At 44.7% G+C, this 20,573-nt stretch overlaps 1 protein-coding gene across 1 annotated transcript in view; it reads left to right on the top strand.

Moving 5' to 3' along the window:
• The window catches only part of Papss2 (3'-phosphoadenosine 5'-phosphosulfate synthase 2), a 92,056-nt gene extending 72,427 nt beyond the window's left edge, over nt 1-19,629 (top strand). Inside the window, exons 8-12 of the mRNA XM_004653196.3 lie at nt 3,098-3,303; nt 11,536-11,671; nt 13,798-14,066; nt 15,944-16,173; nt 17,636-19,629. Coding sequence (XP_004653253.1) covers nt 3,098-3,303; nt 11,536-11,671; nt 13,798-14,066; nt 15,944-16,173; nt 17,636-17,777 — 983 coding nt within the window. The 3' untranslated portion in view covers nt 17,778-19,629. The remainder of the gene's footprint in view (nt 1-3,097; nt 3,304-11,535; nt 11,672-13,797; nt 14,067-15,943; nt 16,174-17,635) is intronic.
• Nucleotides 19,630-20,573: the final 944 nt, after the last annotated feature.

Genomic DNA, 20,573 nt, shown 5'->3' with positions numbered 1-20,573 from the left:
CCAGGATAACCTGAGCCAGAGTGAAACCCTAACTCAAAAAAAAAAAAAAAAAAAAAAAAAAAGAAACAAAAAAAAGCAGGGCAAACATCAGACTCTGTAGCTCCAAGTCCAACAACTCTAGCCAGTGACAAATCTTAAAGTCCAATAATTCTAACCAGCAACAAGTCTCTGGAGTTCCAATTCTGCCCCTCCAGCTAGGCTACTCACAGTCCTAGAAAACTTCATCCAGGGCCAGCAGCTTTCCTTAGCACCCATCTCATGGTCCCAACATCTCCACTCGGTCTCCATTGCAACCCACAGATCATCCTTTTGGGGCCATCGGTTCTTCATGCAGGCATCCACTGAACCTGCTACACATTGCCCATGGCCATTTTCAAAACACAAGACCACACTGCAAACTCAATGACCTTCTCTTTCCTGCATTTCTTATACTCCACAATACTAGGTAGGATGCCAATTTGTTAGTTCAGGGGGGAACAAAGCAGATTTTGAAGAACAGGACACTTCTTGAGCACTCAGAACCTTCAAAAGAGTCTACATTCTTACTGTTACACCAGTGCAGGTCAGCTGGCCCAGTCTCAAAGATTGTAATCTCTCAGTTGTCCCTGAATGACCAGTACTTTTGGCCCAAAGATTTCATTTCTGTGCCATATTCCTCTGCTCACACCAGTTCATTTCTACTCAATGCAACCCTGCACAACTTCTCAAGACACAACCATAACAATAAGCCTCTCATACAAACTGCTTCTAGCCCAGTCCAGACAAAGCTGCTTTTCACCCTCATAAGTCAAACCTCACAGTCCATAGTTCTTACAGCATTCAGGTCTTGCAACTCTGACCAGAATAATCCATCAAGCTGCACTTTTAGCCCTGCAAGGTGTCTCTTAGGCCAGTGTTTCAAATCCTTTCACATTCCTCATGAAAATCAGCTCCAAAAGGCCAAAGCCACACAGTCAGGTGTCCAACAGCAATGGCACTCTCAGCACCAACATTACTGTTGCAGTCAGGTTCACGTTGCTGGTAGAAATCACCCAACCAAGAGCAGCTTGTGGGGAGGATAAAGAGTTTATTTTGGCTTACAGGTTTCAGGGGGACACTCCATGATGGCAGGGAAAATGATGGCATGAGCAAAGAGATTGGACACCACTACCTGACCAACATAAGGTGGACAATAGCAACAGGAGAGTGTGCCAAACACTGCCAAGGGGACACTGACATAATACCCATAAGCCTGCTTCCAATAATACACTGCCTCCAGGAGGCATTAATTTCCAATTGCCATTAGCTGGTGAACCTAGCATTCAGAACACCTAAATTTATGGGGGACACCTGAATCAAACCACCACAGCCACTTTGTGCATCTGGCTTACCTGAGTCCTGGGGAAGCGAACCTGGGTCCTTTGCTTCTCAGGCAAGTGCCTTAACCACTAAGCCATCGCTTCAGCTCCTCTGTTGCTATTTTTAATAACTTTTTTGTCTTTAATTTTGTGGTCAAGGTGTTGACATTTTATGAGGCGGAAGATGTAGTTTTTCTGAACAGAACATCACATATGATCTGATATGCTGTGTTACAGAAGAATCAGAGCACCCAGCTTATTTAAGATTTTTCTTAAAGATGTTTTTATTCATTTATTTGCAAGAAGAGAGGGGGTAGGAGGGAGGGAGGGAGAGAGAGAGGAGAAAGAGAGTGAGGGAAAGAATGGGTGCACCAGGGCCTCCTGTCTCTGCAAAATCCATGCACGTGCCACTTTGTGCATCTGGCACTACGTGGATACTGGGGAATTGAACCCAGGCCATCAGCTTTTGCAAGCAAACTCCTTAACCTCTGAGTCATCTCCCCAGCCCTATTTAAATTCCTTTTAAAGTAAGCAACTCAGCATGGGTGAGAGGGGCTGGCTTTTCTCTAAGCAAAGTCTATGAGCTTTAGTATATGACTTTGTATAATTTTTTTTTAACTTCTTCATGTTTTGTGAGTGATGGTTCACAATTGTGGCCGAACTAGTAAGACTGAATCCCAGATGAGTGAGATTACCAGTCTACTAGTCTCCTCAAAACAACTGAAAGGCCATGCTGTGGTGGTTTGAATATAAAATGCCCCCCATAGCCTCACGTGTTTGTGATTAAGCCTCCTTACTTGATCCCCACCTAGTGGAGCCCGTGAGGGGGTAGAGACTTGCTGGAGGAGCTGTGTCACTGGGCATCCAGCCCCACTTGCCAGTGCTAGCTAACTCTGGCTCCTACTGCCTCCTGCCTGCTGAGATGCTGTCTGCTCTTGCCATTTCCCAAACCGTGATGAAACTTCCCCTTGAAACTGTAAGCAGAAATAAACCCTGTCCCTCTATAAGCTGCTTCTGGTCAGGTGTTTAGTCCCAGCAAGGAGAAGGTAACGGCTATAAATACTATGCCTGGACCAGAGTAAATATTAGGAGAGCTACTTGTCTGATGTCACATTGATTGATATGAATTGTTTAATTCCCCCTTCTTCTTTTTTTTTTCAGTACTACATATTGCTAATGTCCAGTGTGGATATAAGATTCATTTCCAAGAAAAAGTGGAGGTTTTTGTTTGGCCAACCTTTATTTTGCTTAGATTTTTTTAAAATATGTTTTTATTTATTTGAGATGGGGGTGGGGCTGAGATGGAGAGAAAAGGACAGGGCAGGAGGAGGTGGGGGTTGGGGGTGCACCAGGGCCTCCCGCTGCTGCTAGCTCCATGCCCATGTGCCACTTTATGTGGGTACTGTGGAGTCAGACCTTGGCCTGCAGGCTTTGCCAGAAAGTTCCTTAAATAGTATACTTTAAAGGCTTTGAGCTTCATACTGCATTGAGGCAAGTTTTAAAGAATGGCAAGGAAGAGACCCTTCCACCCTGCCTCTGAGCTAGGTTGCTTCCAGAGGCTCGCCTCCTCTCTACGTGGATGCCTCAAAGATTTCCCATCAGGGTCTTAGAGAAACTGTGGCAGCAGTGACAACCATGCTGGGATTCGGGGCTCGGAGCCCCCGAAAGGACTGTGGGAGGGGCAAGAAAGCCCTGGAGTCCTCCTTGCAGGACGCCGCCCCTGGGCTCTGGTCCTCAGCTTCGTGTGGCTTTCTCCATAGATGGGGTCATCAACATGAGCGTGCCCATCGTACTGCCGGTCTCTGCGGATGATAAAATGCGGTTGGAAGGGTGCAGCGAGTTTGCCCTGATGTACGGCGGCCGGAGGGTGGCTATACTACGAGACCCCGAATTCTACGAGCATAGGAAGGAGGAGCGTTGTTCCCGTGTGTGGGGCACAGCAAATGCAAAACACCCTCATATCAAAGTAAGTTGCAACTCTTTTAGAAGGGCTTTCTTGATGAAGACTTAATTTGGGAAAGTCTTACAAGCTTTGCTTTGTGAGGCTCAATCTGTGTGAGGGGTGTGTGTGTGTACATGTGTGGGTGCATGTAGCAGCCAGAGGTCAACTAAAGGTAGCACCTCCATTCCCTCTCCCTCTTCTTTATTAAGATGAGGTCTCTTAGTGAAGCTACCCTAAGGATTTCCTGTTTTCACGTCCTGGTGTGTGTGTGGGGGAGGGATTCTTGGCATCACATCTGGCATTTACATGGGTTCTGGGGACCCTACTCAACTCTTTGCTGACTGATCCATCACCCCTGTCCCTGAAGGTGTTTTTAAAAAGAGGTAGATAGAGCCAAGTATGGTAGCCCACACCATTAATCCCAGCATGGGAGAGGCAGAGGTAGGAGGATCTCAGTGAGTTCCAGGCCAATCTGGGACAACAGAGTAAGTTCCAGGTCAGCCTGGGCTAAAATGAGACTCTACCTCAAAAAAATAAATAAGAGGGGAGGTGGGTAAATAAGTGTCTTTTTGAAACCAGGATAATGAGACATGCCTATTACCCCAACACTTAGGAAGTGGGGACAAGAGAACTGGAAGCTAGCCTCAGCTGCATGGTGAATTTAAGGCTAGTGTGGACTACATGAGATCTTGTCTCAAGTACAAAAGGAAGAAGAGGGAAGGAGGGAAAGGAAGAGTGGGAGAGAGAGATGTCTTTCTGTTTAAAAAAGCTGTCTTGGTCTCTTAAGTCCTCTGATCCTGTGATGGATGTACACTCAGCTAAACAGGACCAGGCTGATAATTTAGTCAGGCATCACTAGTAGAAGACCAAAATCATAGCTTGCAGCTATGCACCAGACCACAACTGGAGTTTGAAGCTCTGTTCATCTTGAACATGCACAACAATGGTACACACAGAATTACTCAGCAGCCACTGGAAAGAGAACTCAGAGTCCATGCTTTGTGGCCAGTGGGAGGGACCGTGGCATCTTTCAAAACATGAACAAAATTGAGCACACTTAGTAGATGTGTTCCCCCATCAGAGGAAGATGCTGTGTTTTTATGGATGGATATTTTCAAGATTGCAAGGTGGCTTCATCTGACTTATGACTTATGAGCTGTCCTCCCTCAGGCAAAACAGATTCCTTGGAAGCTTCTAGTGCTCTTGGTGACAAAGAGAGATCAAGTGAATGTTAAGGATTCAGTGGATGTGGTTCATTTTCCATAAAGAAACTATGTAAAATTGAATGCAAAAACATTCTTTTTTAAATTTTATTTGCAAGCAGAGAGAGAGAAGAGACAGAGGGAGAATGGGCATGCTAGGGCCTCTAACCACTGCAAACAAATTCCAGATGCATGCGCCCCCTTGTGTATCTCTGGCTTACATGGGTACTTGGGAATCGAACCTGAGGGTCCTTTGGCTTCATAGGCAAGCACGTTAACCACTAAGCCATCTCTCCAGCCTGCGAAAACCATTTTTAATTCAAGATAAAGATAGGAGGGAAGAAATGAAGAGAGATGAATTGAATTGAAGAGAAAAGAATTTCTGAAATTCCCCTGCAGGTGTAACTTTCAGCAAGTTCACAGGCACCGCTGAGAGCAACCAGCAGAGGTTCTCAAGAACCTTGTCATGGGCCAGGCGCACTGGCTTCCTGGGCCTCCATTTCCCTTGACAAAATGAAGAGGCCAACATCTCTTGTAGCCCCAGAAACATGCAGAAAATATGTGGGTTTTTTTTCAATTGTGAAATGTTCCAAGATAGGAAGGACCTTTTCACAGTGGTAGTGGTGCCCTTTGGTGCCTTCTAAATCTGAAGATGAGGTCATTGGGAAGGAAAGCTCTTCCATTTATCAGACACAGCTATCATTGCTCTAGATAGAGAAACATCTCTAGTCTTAGCACACAGACAGGTCAAAATCATCCAGCATCTCCCATAAGCTGACAGTCCTGAGACTGCTGGATCTGACTCAAAGCTGCTATAGGAATATTGTGTTCTGGCCTTCGGTTTTATCTCTGAACATTTCTTTTCTGATTGTAATCATTCAGGCTTCTAATATTATCTTTGTTTAGTGACCCAGTGAATAACGGCTCATTATCTCTTGCCATACATATCTCTGTGCTTTGGGTTTGACATCCTGTTGTCCACATTTACACCCACATCTACACGACTTGCTCTAAGAAGATAGAAACTAAAATTACCTTAGGAAGGTTTTTGTTTGGTTTGGTTCTATCTTTCAAGACAGGATCTCACTCTAGCCCAGGCTAACTTGGAATTCACTGTATATTCTCAGAGTGGCCTCAAACTCATGGTGATCCTCCTACCTCTGCCTCCTGAGTGCTGGGATTAAAGGCATGTGCCACCATACCCTGCTCCTTAGGAAGCTTTAAAATATATATATGTGTGTGTGTGTGTGTGTGTGTGTGTGTGTGTGTGTATAATTTGAGTGAGAGAGAGGCAAAGAGGCAGAGAGAGAGAGAGAGAGAGAGAGAATGGGCACTCCAGGGCCTCCAGCCACTGCAAATAAACTCCAGATGCATGTGCCACCATATGCATCTGGCTTACGTGGGTCCTGGGGAATCAAACTTGGGTCCTCATAACTTGGGCTTCATAGAGAAGCTCCTTAACTGATAAGCAATCTCTCCAGCCCTCCTTAGGAAGCTTTTAAAGGAACTTTTGTGACTTGTTTCTGCACCTCTTGCGTTGCAGTGTATGTCAGCACTTACTGGCAGCGTTTCTCAGGAGCCAGGGAGAGTGGTGGTGTGCCTGTGAAATTGTGACTTGACAGCAGGACTGGTGACTGTGCACTGCTATGTTATGAGAGGAGTCATTAGAGGAACCAGTGGTCAGAAATGGGGCATGAATAACTAGAAAGAAAGCCAGTCACTACATACATATTAACCTTGGATTACTAAAGGTGCATTTAGCAAGCACACAGCACCTGAGTTTTACTGGGAAAAAAGAGCTCTTCATTGTATTTTTAACACCCGGAAACACACTAATACTCTAATGTAGTTTTTAGAAGATGAAATCTTCCAAAAGTTCTTATTCCCCAAAGTAAGATGGGACTTCTTGCATTTCCATGCAGCCCTGTAAATGATACTTTCAGAAAAGGGTCAGTTGTCAAGGAAATGGTCTCTCTCTGTGTTCCATAGCTCCTATGGGCACTCTTAACCCTCCATTCCAGAAATCTCTGGGTCACTGAATATGGAACATGTCACATGGTCTCAGATGAAGTCTAGGAGGAATAGGGAAAGCTTATGAAAATAATGCTTGAAGGGACCTCACTGCCTTTTATCCATGACTTTCCCTGTTTTACCAAGCAGTAATTTTTTCTCATGTGAGGTGGATAAAAGTCATGACTCCCATTTTACAGATGTAGAAATCGAGAGAACAAAGTATGTCTTCCTCTGGAAGGACAGGAATGAGAAATTTTATAATAACCTTTGGCCGCACTTGAGAACCAGATGGTCAACCAGATGAACAGAATCACTTGGGAAACTTCAAAACATAACCAACTATGCCAGGCACCGTGTCCCACACCCGAGATCCCAGCACTGGGAAGGCTGAGGCACACAGACCCCACATTTAAGGCAGCATGAGTTACACAGCAAGTCCTTGGCTCAGATAACCCAGAATAGACCCAGCCCTCATAGACTCTGGCTTCATTGGTGTGGGCTCAGGCTGGTCCCTGGGAGTTTTAAAGCTGCCCGTGTTTTGAATGTACTGTAACTCTTGGTTAGATAATTATTTGGGGCTCCATTTGGATATATCTTGCAAGTGCCTGAAACTCAAGCCAGCCCCTCCCAGAAGCTTCCTCCTGTGCTTCCTGCCTCCCTGGCAGCTCCAGTATTCACACAGTGGCCTGTGACCAAAACCTACATGCCATTCTTGCTTCATTCTTCCCTTTTTTTTTTTTTTTTTTTTTGGTTTGGTTCAAATGCCAAGTTCTGATCATTCTTCCTTTCAGGCATTACTCAGATTTATTTACCTTTGGGTCAGGAGATTTCACATTTTCTCCCTGCCCGCCCCCTTGCTTTACTCATCCCTGTTCTTCAGCCAGAGTGACCTGTTCGAATGGTTTGAATATAAAATGTCCCCGAATAGTTTCAACTGTGATTACACCTCCTACTTAGTCCATAGCTAGTGGTGCCTTTGGTCAGAGCGCAGTGGAAATTTTTCTCTATGGTTTAGGACCTTCCAAAACATAGGCTACTGACTTGTCTCAGCACGAGGGACGAATTCCCTCCCGCTGAGTGGCAGTGAGGCCGACCAGAGAGCAGCCGATCACTCCCCTAACCTATGTGCCCTTGTCGCTCTGCTGTGAGTGTGTTGCCCACATGGTCGCTCTTTTTGCTTGCAGGATCCACTGCTTGTTTACTGTTGTTGACTTTTTCTATTGACAACTTCCATGATTGTGAACAATATCCCATGGCAATTCCCTCCCTCCCCCCACTTTCCCCTTTGAAACTCCATTCTCCGTCGTATCCCCTCCCCCTCTCAATCAGTCTCTCTTTTATTTTGATGTCATGATCTTTTCCTCCTATTATGATGGCCTTGTGTAGGTAGTGTCAGGCACTGTGAGGTCATGGACATCCAGGCCATTTTGTGTCTGGAGGAGCGTGTTGTAAGGAGTCCTACCCTTCCTTTGGCTCTTACATTCTTTCCACCACCTCTTCTGCAATGGACCCTGAGCTTTGGAAGGTGTGATAGAGATATTGCAGTGCTGAGCACTCCTCTGTCACTTCTTCTCAGCACCATGGTGCATTGTGAGTCATCCCAAGGTCATTGCCATCTGAAAAGGGAAGCTTCTCTAACCAAAAGTGAGAGTAGCATTAATATATGGGTATGAACACTAAGAGAAAGGCTCAATGGGCAGTTTTTGGTGAGCATAGTATATACATTTAGCCAGACACCAGCAGACATTATACTTCTAGGGTTCATGACTACCCCTGTTGTAGGTTTTCAGTATCAGGGATGTAGTCCCTCCCATGGAGTAGGCCTCCAGTCCAATTTGAGAGCAGTTGGTTTCTCCCATAACAGAAATGCCACTCTTGCACCCATTGTCTCATTTGGACTGGATGGCCAAATTTAAGGCTTGCAGTGTCCACTATTGAGTATCTCCACTGGTGATTTCTCTTTCTCCCATTGAATTGCATGCAGCATAGCTTTTTCCAGCTTTCTGTGAGCTGGTCTACATGGAGGAGGTTTTCAGCTCAGCACCAGCAGGATTTCTCAGTGACCTCACTGCCCAAGTATGTGCAGTCTTCAGTAATAGGGCTTTACCATCTATTCCTGGTGGGAAACTAAGGGCCTCGGCAATGGCAATGACTGGGGGGATATCAGGGAACTCCCTGTCCAACAATTCACTAGAAATTATCCCATCCCTGGCACTGAAAATTTTCTAGTAACAATCTGTGGCTTCTGGGTGTGTCATCATCCAAAAGGTAGGTTTCCATGAGACTTATTTATATCCTCTTAGATTTTGATTAGCCCTCCCTCCACCTTTCCTTTACTCAATCTCTTCCTCTGACCTCATTTAAGCTTTCCACCCCCATTAATCTGTTCTTCTACTTACATATATACAATACCATCCTATTAAGTCCCCCCTCCTTCCCTTTCTATTCCCTTTATATCCCCTTTCTAGCTTACTGGCCTCTGCTACTGAGTTTTACTCCTACTCACATAGAAGTCCAATCATTTGTAGCTAGGACCCACATATCAGAGAAAACACATGACATTTGTCTTTCTGGGCCTGGGTTACCTCACTAAGTACCCCCAACCTCACCTTCCCCTCCTCCCCTAACCTTTCCATCTCTATTGTTTGGGCCTAAAGGTGCCGCTCAGCTATGCCAACTACTCAAGCTGTTCCAGGTTAGGAAGCACAGATGAGTGAAGCCATGCGGCGCTGGGCTTTCTGTGCTCTGGGTGTTCGCCGAGTATGATCTGTTCCAAGTCCGTCTCTTATCCTACAAATTTCACTGTATCCTTGTTCTCTTAGAGCTGAGTAGAGTTCCACTGCATAAATGAAACATGTCTTCATCGTCCATGTGTCCAGTGAGGGGCTCCTGGGTTGATTCCAGCTCTTAGTTATTATGAATTGAGCAGCTATAAACATGGTTGAGCAAATATCTCTGCAGTGAAGCAGGGAGCATTCAGGATAAATGCCCAGTAGGGGGATAACTGGGTCTGTTGGTAGTTCTATTTTTATCTTTTTCAGGAATCTCCATATTGATTTCCATAGTGGTAGTACAAGTTTGCATGCCCAGCAACAGTAAATGAGGGTTTCTCTTTCCCCACAACCTCACCTACATTTATTGTTGTTTGTTTGTTTTTTATGTTTTTTTGAGGTAGGGTCTCACTCTAGCCCAGGCTGACCTGGAATTCACTATGTAGTCTCAGGGTGGCCTCAAATGCACAGTGATCCTCCTACCTCTGCCTCCTGAGTGCTGGGATTAAAGGCGTGTGCCACCACCTCCAGGTGTTGTTTTATTTTTTAATGATTGCCACCTTGACTGGAATAAGATGGAATCTCATAGTTGTTTTAATTTGCATTTCCCTGATGGTTAATGATGCTGAACATTTCCTTAGGTGTGTATTAGCCATTTGTATCTTTGTTTGTTTGTTTGTTTGTTTGTTTTTTGAGGTAGGGTCTTGCTCTGGCCCAGGCTGACCTAGAATTAACTATGTAGTCAGGCTAGCCTTGAACTCATGGCAGTTCTCCTACCTCTGCTCCCGAGTGCTGGGATCAAAGGCGTGTGCCACCACGCCCGACCCATTTGCATCTTTTAATTGGCTAAACAAGAGGAAGGTTTCTATGATACTGATTCATGCCATTTTTAGTTTTGTGTATCTCCTTGTCCTCTCCCTCCCTTGCCCCAGCCCCTCCCCCACCGACCCTTTTATCCTATATTCTGTCCTTATACTTGCCTGTCTACTATCCCCTTGTTGCCCAAAAAGCCTGACCAAAAGCAGCTTAGGGGAGGAAAGGGTTTATTTTGGCTTACAGACACAAGGGGAAGTTCCGTGATGGCAGGGGAAAACAATGGCATGAGCAGACATGTGGGCAATAGCAGCAGGAGAGTGTGCCAAACACTGGCAAGGGGAAGCTGGCTATAACACCCATAAACCCACCCCCAACAATACACTGTATCCAGGAGGCTCCAATTCCCAAACTGCCACCAGCTGGGGTCCTAGCATTCAGAACACCTAAGTTTATGGGGACACCTGAATCAAACCACCACACCTCTCCTCAAATCCCTCCTCACTTCTCGCTCCAAGCTTCATCTAACTTCCTAATCAGTACTACTGATGCTTACTATCAATTTTAAACAAATTGCTATTACGTGTTAGGTTCCCCATAGGTGTTCCTCTTTATTGGCAATTTTTATACACATATGTAATGTATTTTGGTTAGAATCACCTCCTATTACCTTCTCATTTCTCCTTCTCCCCCCACTCTTCTTCCCAGCTAGTCCCTCTTCCACTTTGACATCTGGGGTGTGTGTGTGTGGATTCCACTTAGGGCTGCTACGTGAGCATGGGTGATGGCTGATGTCTAAATGAGTCAGCTTCCTCGCATTCACTATTGCCTCCGCCTTCCATGGAACATTTCAGGTGTCCATTTTGTCCTTATAGAAGTGGAATCATAGAGTATTTGCTCTTTTGTGACTGATTTAACTCACTTTTCATGTCCTCAGGATTTGTCGATGTTGAAACATTTGACAAGATTTCTTTTCTGGTAAAGGCTGAAGGGCTTTCTAGTCTGTATGAGAGGGGTGCATGCATGAACACGTGTTGGGCATCTTGTGTTTCCATTCCGTCTCTGGTGAACGTTTGGGTTACTTCCACTTCATAGCTGTTGTGAATAGTCACTGTGAACATGGGTGTGCAGATCTCTCTTCAAGACCTTTTTGTTTCTCCTGGATAAAAACTGAGTAGGCTGGGGAGATTGTTCAGTGGTTAGAGGCACTTGCTTACAAACCCTGCCAGTGTAGATTGGCCTAGGCTCAATTCTCCAGTGCCCATGTTTAAAGCCAGATACACAATGTGGCACATACACCTGGAGTACATTTGCAGCAGCAGGAAGTCCTGATGTGCCCATTCTCTCTCTCATTCTCTCAAAGAAATAAATATTTTAAAAAATAGAAATCAATGTTATGCATTAGTAACTTTAATAATGTTAATAATTATTTCTTAATAATTTTAATAATTTTCTAGATGGTGATGGAAAGTGGGGATTGGCTGGTTGGTGGAGACCTTCAGGTGCTGGAGAGAATAAGGTGGGATGATGGGCTGGACCAGTACCGCCTGACGCCTCTGGAGCTCAAGCAGAAGTGTAAAGAAATGAACGCTGGTATGAAGCTGGCCCCATTGTGTCTGTGAGCACTCCTTCCCCCTCGCTGGTCACAGGATCAAGGATATCGGCAATCAGCTGCTTTTGCTTTTGTTTGAGTCAGGGTCTGTCTTTGAACTGCTGGTCCTTTTGCCTTCACCTCCCAAGCGCTGGGGTTATAAGCATGCATTACCATGCCCAGCTGAGTCAGCATGGGTTTTAGATGAAAGCATCTGTTAGTGTGAATGTAGTATAGACAGTCTAAGTCTGTGTAGGGGCTGCAGCTAAAGATGCTTGCTTGTAAAGTCTAGGTTTGATTCCCTAGTACCCACATCCAGCCAGATACACAAAGTGGTGCATGCATCTGGAGTTTGTTTGCAGAGGCAAGTGGCTCTGTCATGCCCGTTCTCTCCCTCTCTCTCTCTCTCTCTCTCTCTCTCTCTCTCTCTCTCTCTTTCTCTCTCTCTCTTCCCCTTTCCCCATCTCTCTGACTCTCAAATAAATATCTACCTCTGCACTACTTTCACATACTGAAACATTGTATAGCAGTTTAAAATATGCATGGACACAAAAGAACTTTCTAAAATATATCCATTAAGTGCAGAAGAAAATTTCAGAACAGTACATGTAGTATGATCCTATTCTGGAAAACAAGACAGTTTTAAAATCCTTAACCTATTGTGTCCAAAGAAGCACTAAAGACCTTAAATGACACCAAAATGCCTGTGACCTCTTGGGGATCACATTGAAACAAGAGGGAAGTAATTTTCATTTTTCACTCTATGTCTTTTTATATTTTATTTATTTAATCATTTGAAAGAGAGAGAGGAAGGGAGGGAGAGAGAATAGGCACACTAGGATCTCTAGGCACTGCAAATGAACTCCCGACACATGGGCCACTTTGTGCATCCGGCTTTACATGGATACTGGGGAATTGAACTTGGGTCCTTAGACTTGGCAGGCAAGTGCCTTAACCTCTGAGCCATCTCTCCAGCCTTCATTTTTCACCATATACACTTTGAGAATGAGGAAAGGGCTGGACAGGGCAGTGCATGTCTTTAATCCCAGCACTTGAAAGGCAGAGGTAGAAGGATCACTGTGAGTTTGAGGCCAGTCTGAGACTACATAGTGAATTCTAGGTCAGCCTGGGCTAAAGCAAGGCCCTACTTTGAAAAACCAAGAGAGAGAGGAGGGGGCTAATGATGGGATCATCACTGATTTTCATAGAGTTGAGGCTTTAGGTATTTTAGAAAGGATATATATCAATTATATTTCAACACTATGGGAGGGATTGGGGAGATGACACAGTGGCTAAAGATGCTTGCTTACAAAGCCTGCTGACCTGGGTTCAATTCCCCAGTATCCACATAAAGCCAAATGCACAAAAGTAGCATGTGTCTGATTTCATTTATAGCAGCAAGTGGCCCTGGCATGCCCATGCCAATCTGTCTTTCTATGTCACTTTCACACAAATAAAAATTAGAAACAGCCAGATGTGGTGGCACATGCCTTTAATCCTAGCACTTGGGAGGCAGAGGTAGCAGGATTGCTGTGGGTTCAAGGCCACCAGGAGACTCCATAGTGAATTCCAGGTCAGCCTGGGCTAGAGCAAGACCCTACGTCAAAAAACAAACAAGCAAAAAAATTAAAAGCAAAAGCTTAAAAAATAAAAACATGGAAAAAAATTAAGGCCTTTACCAGTCCATTCCTAAGCAGAGCCATTTTGAAGATTTCGTAGTTTAAAGCGAAGGAGAAGTTGTTCACTTATAGTTTGTTGCCAACACACACAAGCCCCAAGAAACATTTCTCGTGGCTGTCCATCCTCTTGGGGAAGGAAACGTGCAGCAGGTGCAAGAGAACCTCTGAGTGATGACCTGCCTGGGGTCACAGGAATGGCGTTCAAAGCCCCGGATTTCATCCTTTGTGGTCTCTTGCCTCTGCATCCCATCCTATCCGAGCAATCTGGCATGGGTTGGTGGTGTTCGAGTACCCCCTGCCCAAAGGCCCAGGCATATTCTCCAGGCAGTAATTCAAAGCAAGTGGACTTAGGGACGTCACTGAGTGATACCCTTAGCTCCAGCTCTTCAGTCTCTGCTTGTGGACGAGCAACACTGCACTTTTCTTTGACCTTGGCTTTTCTCTCCCAGATGCAGTGTTTGCATTCCAGCTGCGCAATCCTGTCCACAATGGCCATGCTCTGCTGATGCAGGACACCCGCCGCAGGCTCCTGGAGAGGGGCTACAAGCACCCAGTCCTCCTCCTACACCCTCTGGGCGGCTGGACCAAGGATGACGACGTGCCTCTGGACTGGCGGATGAAACAGCATGCAGCTGTACTGGAGGAAGGGGTCTTAGATCCCAAGTCAACCATCGTGGCCATCTTTCCATCTCCCATGTTATATGCTGGCCCCACAGAGGTACGTGAGTAGAGGCTCAGATTTTACTCAGAAGAGTAAATGGCTGTTGGGATTGATCCTTTCTTCTTTTTTAAAAACTAACTATTTTATTTACTTGAGAGAGAGAGAGAGAAGGTAAAGATAGGTGCTCCAAGGCTTTCAGCCACTGCAAATGAACTCCAGATGCATGTACCACTCTGCATCTGGCCTACAAGGGTCCTGGGGAATTGTACCTGGGTCCTCTGGCCTTGAAGACAAGCACCTTAACCGCTAAGCCATCCCTCCAGCCCCCTTTCTTCTTCATCAGCAGACTCTAAAATCTTCTGGTTTCTCTTTTTCAAGTGTAACGATGTTTCCATCTTGTTTGTGTACAGACAGCTTGTGAGTGCAATGGCTGCAACGCTCACCTGAGCTACCGGGCAAATGTATCTAACCTAATGTGCCATTGCATTTATCCCGATTACTTCATACGATTTATCATGCCCCCAAAGCGTCTTAGAAGGGAGAAGTTGTCTTTTATTAAATAATTTTTAAAATTGTTTTTAATTATTTTATTTACTTACTTGAGAAACAGAGAGGGAGAGAGGAGAAAAAATAGGCATGAGCTCCAGACACGTGTGACGTATGCACCAGCTTGTGCATCTGGCTTTACATGGGTACTGGGGGATTGAACCTGGGTCCTTTGGCTTTGCAGGCAAGTTCCTTTAACAGTTAAGCCATCTCTCCAACCCAGAAGAAGTTACCTTTAAAAGGTGATATCTTCCTTTCATCATAGCACAGTGAACCTATAAGATATTTTCTTTGTCCCACTGTATCAGCAGTGCAGTGAATTGGAAGGGTCTCAACCCATCTCAATGCCCAAACTGGGTTTTTAATTTATTATTTTTATTTCTTTTTTTTTTTTTTTTTTTTTTTTTTGAGGTAGAGTCTCATTCTGGTCCAGGCTGACCTGGAATTAACTATGTAGTCTCGGGGAGGCCTCGAACTCTCGGCAATCCTCCTACCTCTGCCTCCCAAGTGCTGGGATTAAAGGCATGCACCACCATGCCCGGTGTATTTATTTTCTTTTTTGGAGCAGGTTCTCACTCTCATCCAGGCTGACCTGGAATTCATTCTGCAGGTCAGGCTGTCCTTGAATTTATGACACTCAGCCTCCTGAGTGTTGGGATTAAAGACTGAGTTTTTAAAAAATTATTTCTCTCTCTCCCTCCCTGCTGTCTTTGCACCCCGCCCCCCACTCAGAGTCTCTTGCCACTGCAAATGAATGCCAGATGCTTGTGCCACTCTGTGCTGTGACTGGCTTTATGTGGGTAGCTTGGGAACTAAACTCAGCAAGTACCTTTAACTGCTGAGCTATCTTCCCAGTTGCCCAATGTGAAGTTAATGAATGAATTCTTTTCAACCATATCCAAGTTCCACACCTTTCTATAGCTCTCTTCTCCATCTCTTATGTTCATCTGAACTTTAAAGAAGACAAGCGTTGTGCTAAACTGGAATCGGCATTTACATATGAAAGGTAATTAGCTCATTTAGGTCAGAAAATGACATGGTAGAATATATAACTTCCTTTACATTTCGATTTACACTAAGAGGGAGGGGCTGGAAGATAAAATCCACAGTAAGATCTGAATGTTCTGGGTCTGCAGCCTCATTTCAAGAGGTAAAGAAATGCAACCCCTGGTTGTAAGAGGAGAATGCCTACTATTCACGTCTTTAAAGCTCCCCTCTTAACCGGGGTAGCCTAGCTTGTAAAGGAAGTGAGTCTTAGGATTGATGGGCTTTCTTGCACCTTTTAGTAGACCTGCCTCACTGAGTGACTTCGGAGCAGGGGAAAGGATTCTCCACTGGGACCCTGGACTTGTCCCTGGACTGTCGTGCTCCCTCTGTACTGTTTCCAGGTGCAGTGGCATTGCAGGTGCCGGATGATAGCCGGGGCCAATTTCTACATTGTGGGCAGGGATCCTGCAGGAATGCCCCACCCTGACACCAAGAAGGACCTGTATGAACCCACCCATGGGGGCAAGGTCTTGAGCATGGCCCCTGGCCTCACCTCTGTGGAAATCATTCCATTCCGAGTGGCTGCTTACAATAAAACCAAAAAGGCCATGGACTTCTATGATCCAGCAAGGTAGGCTTCTGGAGGAAAAGTTAGTTGGCATTGTGAGAATTGGCATGACAAGGCAAACCCCTTGGAGAAATCGCTAGTCCACATTATCCCAAGTTGGATCGACTCTCTTGATAAACTCAAGGTTGTAGCACAGTCCTTTGGGTGTGGTTGATGCATTTATTTATTTATTTTGTTTTTTAAAAAATTTTTAAATTTTTTATTTATTTTATTTGAGAGCGAGAGGCACAGAGAGAAAGATAGAGGGAGAGAGAGAGAATGGGTGCGCCAGGGCTTCCAGCCACTGCAAACGAACTCCAGACGCGTGCGCCCCCTTGTGCATCTGGCTAACGTGGGACCTGGGGAACCGAGCCTCGAACCGGGGTCCTTAGGCTTCACAGGCAAGCGCTTAACCGCTAAGCCATCTCTCCAGCCCTTATTTTGGTTTTTCATGGCAGGGCTTCACTGTAGCCCAGGCTGATCTGTAATTCACTATGTAGTCTCACGGTGGCCTTGAACCATTCTACCTCTTACTCCCAAGTGCTGGGATTAAAGGCGTGCACCACCATTTCTGGCTAGATGTTCTATTTGCATTTCTCTCTGGTTTGGGCATTATTAGTAGAATACTTGCCTAGGGTGTGCACAGACCTGGATTAGATCTCTAGCACCACACACAAATTGCTCTTGATCTGGACGTAGCGGCACATTCCTATAATCCTAGCACTTGGGAGGTGGAGGCAGGCATATCAGGAATTCAAGGTCATCCTTGGTTATATAGTAAGTTTGAAGGCAGCCTGAGCTACCAGAGACTATGTCTCAGAAACAACATCAAAATATTGTTCCTTTAATATATATATATATATCCTTTGAGCATACACTAAACACCTAGGACCTTTAGGACATAATGCAGAAAGACTAAGTGAATATTAATGGTGCACTTATTCCCACCTGGAGAGCTCACAGAAGTAAGCAGAGACATAATACACAGTCTCTGGTCTCAGGACACTTCCTGTTCGGGAGATGGCTTAGTGGATGGCCATACAAGTTCGGGTTCTCGAGTTTGATCTGCCAACCCCCTATAAAAATCTAGAAGCCACAGTGGGCTTCTGTCATCGTAGTACCTGGTGAGACAGGAGACAAAAACAGGAGAATTTCTGAAAGCTTGGAAGCTTGTGGCAAGGATCAACACCCCAAAAGTTTTTCTCTGGCCTACTCATGTGGGCACACATGCTCACACATGTGCACATGCACAGCATACACATGTGCATGACAAAGTCAGTGTGCAGGAAATATTGGAGAGATAGCTGCCATTACTTCCTTTTTCTTCTACAAGTTGCTGAAGACTTAGAGAACTACACCTTTTCAAATGTGCAGCATTTTACGGAAAGAAAATGTATGTGTCTAAAACCCATAAGCTAAGTGTAGGAATCTTTAAGGCGGATGTTACTGACCTACACTGAATCCTCTGTTGCGTACACTGTAACAGGCACAACGATTTCGACTTCATCTCAGGAACTCGCATGAGGAAGCTTGCCCGGGAAGGAGAGAATCCCCCAGATGGCTTCATGGCCCCGAAAGCATGGAAGGTGCTAACAGATTACTACAGGTCCCTGGAGAAGATCAACTGAAGCCTCCTGGCTTGCTTCTTTCTGAAGTGCTCTTTGACGGCCTTTCCTGTTTTTGTGATTAGATGCTTTGTGTCCAATTGCTTCTCAGTGACTGATTTTGAAGGTGATGTTTTTGTAATGAGGTACAAATTGTGCTTACAATTTAAAGACAACTTTATTATATATGTATATATATATATTGATGTCAAACTGGAGACTGAATCTTAGCAGGTGAAAGCAATGTCATACATTCCAGAATGAAACCAGCTGTGTGCTCTGATTCATCTGAGCAGTTACAACCCAGATTCCTTACAACGTTGAGTATATAGATCTAATTGACTTTTTGCAACCCAGATTCCTTAAAATATTGACTATAGGTCTACTTGACTTGTCAGAAATTGAAGCATGCTGGGTGGAGCAGTGCACACCTTTAAGCCCAGAACTCTAGAAGCTGAGGTAAGAGGGGCTCTGTGAGGTCCAAGTCAGCCTGGGCTACAGACCCTACCTCAAAAAAAAAAAAAAAAAAAAAAACACCTAAAAATGTTTAAAAAACAACTGGAAGTATACTTCCCATCTTAATTTTGCCAAATTGTAATCCTAATGTCACATACCAGTAGTGATATATCAGATGAACAGTCCCTTCTATTCAGCTGCCAAAACAAAAGAAAATCACCACCCTGACTGAAGTGGCTCACAAGATTCTTGCTAATCTTTTACCTTGTGACCACCCACAGCCTGACCGCACACAATGCTAGGTGTTGAAGATGTGCCTGAAGGAACCAAATGTGTGAAAATGTGAAATCTTAGTGATCTATGCAACTTACTTCTGCCATGAAATTAGCCTCATAGGCAGAGAACCAGAGAATGTTTAGTGGCCTTCTATGACTAGTAACTCCAGTTTGATGGTGACTTTTAATAATGTGGAGTACTTTGACTCAAAGGATGTCTACTGAGGGATGAAATGGATGAAACCATCTGGCTGTGTATGGAAAACTGCCCTTCCCTCTTTGCTGTGGCCACTGTGTCCTAAAGAGGTGGCCTTACTTGACTGTAGCAGCTGTAGCCAAAAGTGGTTGGCACATCAGACTAATGAGGCACTAATATCGGTAATCACTACAGAAATCCAAATTTCGCCCTACTGGAGAACGCATGCTTTGAGGAGTGCTTAGCATGGTGACAAACACACGATTGGTATTAGTAAGTGCCGCTGGTGTGGAATGAATGCCCAGACTACTAGATGCCCGAGCTGGTTCCCTGTCTACACCAGACAACACAGGAGCCACTGTGATTCCTCTGGGCTGCTTAACACTCCTTGATCAGAGGTGCTAAAAAAGCCTCCTTGGGTACTAGAAGGTCCAGGGTTTTCCAAGCTCTGATGATGTCACCACAATCGAAACACACAAATTTCCAGACTCTTCTGAGACATCTGATGGCCTTGTTTCCTGAGAGGTAATCTTTTATACTTTATGCATGATTCATTGTCACTAAGGAATATATGAAGAAAAAGCACTTTTTAAACAGATCTCTCTGGAAGAGACCCAAACTGGAAAGAGAAAACTGTGATTTTGTTTTTTTACCTGTCAGTTTTTTAAAAAAGATCTTTGAGAGTAAGTCTTATACAAGGGCCACAGCAAGGTTTGTCTTTTACCAGTACAGTGCCTGTCCTCATCTAACCAGTGGAACTCACTACTGCCTTTAAAAAAAATCATATTTATTGAAAACGTGACAGGTTTGTAGTGCCTTACCTAATATAGTGTATGATTTTTAAAAACAGTTTAAACTGCTCTTTTGCTCTAGTACCACACTTAGTGTGAAAAACTATTTCAGTGTCCAGCTAATGCTTGTCCTTATTTTAATAAATTTCTTTAAAAAAAAAAAAAAAGAGGTGATTCTCTTGTGTGTCAGTGCTCACATGATTGTTGGGGGCCTTTGACCTTGTGTGCTGCTGAGGATCTTGATTAAACCCCAAGTGTTCTTCCCTGTGTCATTTCCAGACCTGTACTTTAGTTGTAATGACTCGTGGTCTTGGCCCCGTACTTACTTTTTCAGAGGTGACTGGGCAGCCTGGGGGCCTTTGTCCAGAGTGTCCCTCTCCAGGATGGGACCTGAGATGAAGCTACATCTAATACTCCTTTGTTCTCAAGGGAACAGATCTTATTCTCAATCTCTCTTTTAAAGTATTTTTATTTATTCATTTGAGATAGAATGGGTGTGCCAAGGCCTCTAGCCCCTGCAAAGGAACTACAGATGCATGTGCCACCTTGTGCATCCGATTTGAAGTGGGTACTGGGGGATCAAACCTGGGTCTTTTAACAACTAAGCCATCTCTCCAGCCCAGCTAATACTTTTTTTAGGAGTGGATTAACAGTGGATTTGAAAATTCTTCATGAATCCTTTTAGAAAAATAAGCCTTTCAGCTATAAACATGGCCTTGCCTTGAGAGTACAGAATATTGGGAGTGGACTTCTAGGTGTGGACACAGCACAAGAGGTACGGGCCTGCCCTATATGGACAGACCTTGAGGGATGAGAATTCAGCCGAGACTCAGACAACAGTGCACCACTGGGTCAGGTGGGGTCTGGAAACATGCCACCTAGGAAAGCAAACTGCTGGTCTATGATTCTCTTCCCTGGGATTTTGACAAGAGCACTGGAGAGGGACTAAGTGTCTTGTGTGTCCTCAAGGTGACAGGATTACACAACTTTCTTCCAACTGAAAACAAAAGAGAACCACAAACAACCGAAGCTGCAACCCAAGCCCTTTCTCAGCTCAAAACAAACAAGATCAAAAGGCAGGTGCCTGGGTAGAGGCTGGACT

Source organism: Jaculus jaculus, chromosome 1 (assembly GCF_020740685.1).
Source record: "Jaculus jaculus isolate mJacJac1 chromosome 1, mJacJac1.mat.Y.cur, whole genome shotgun sequence".
NCBI lineage: Eukaryota > Metazoa > Chordata > Mammalia > Rodentia > Dipodidae > Jaculus > Jaculus jaculus.
This window is presented reverse-complemented; position numbering and strand designations above follow the sequence as displayed.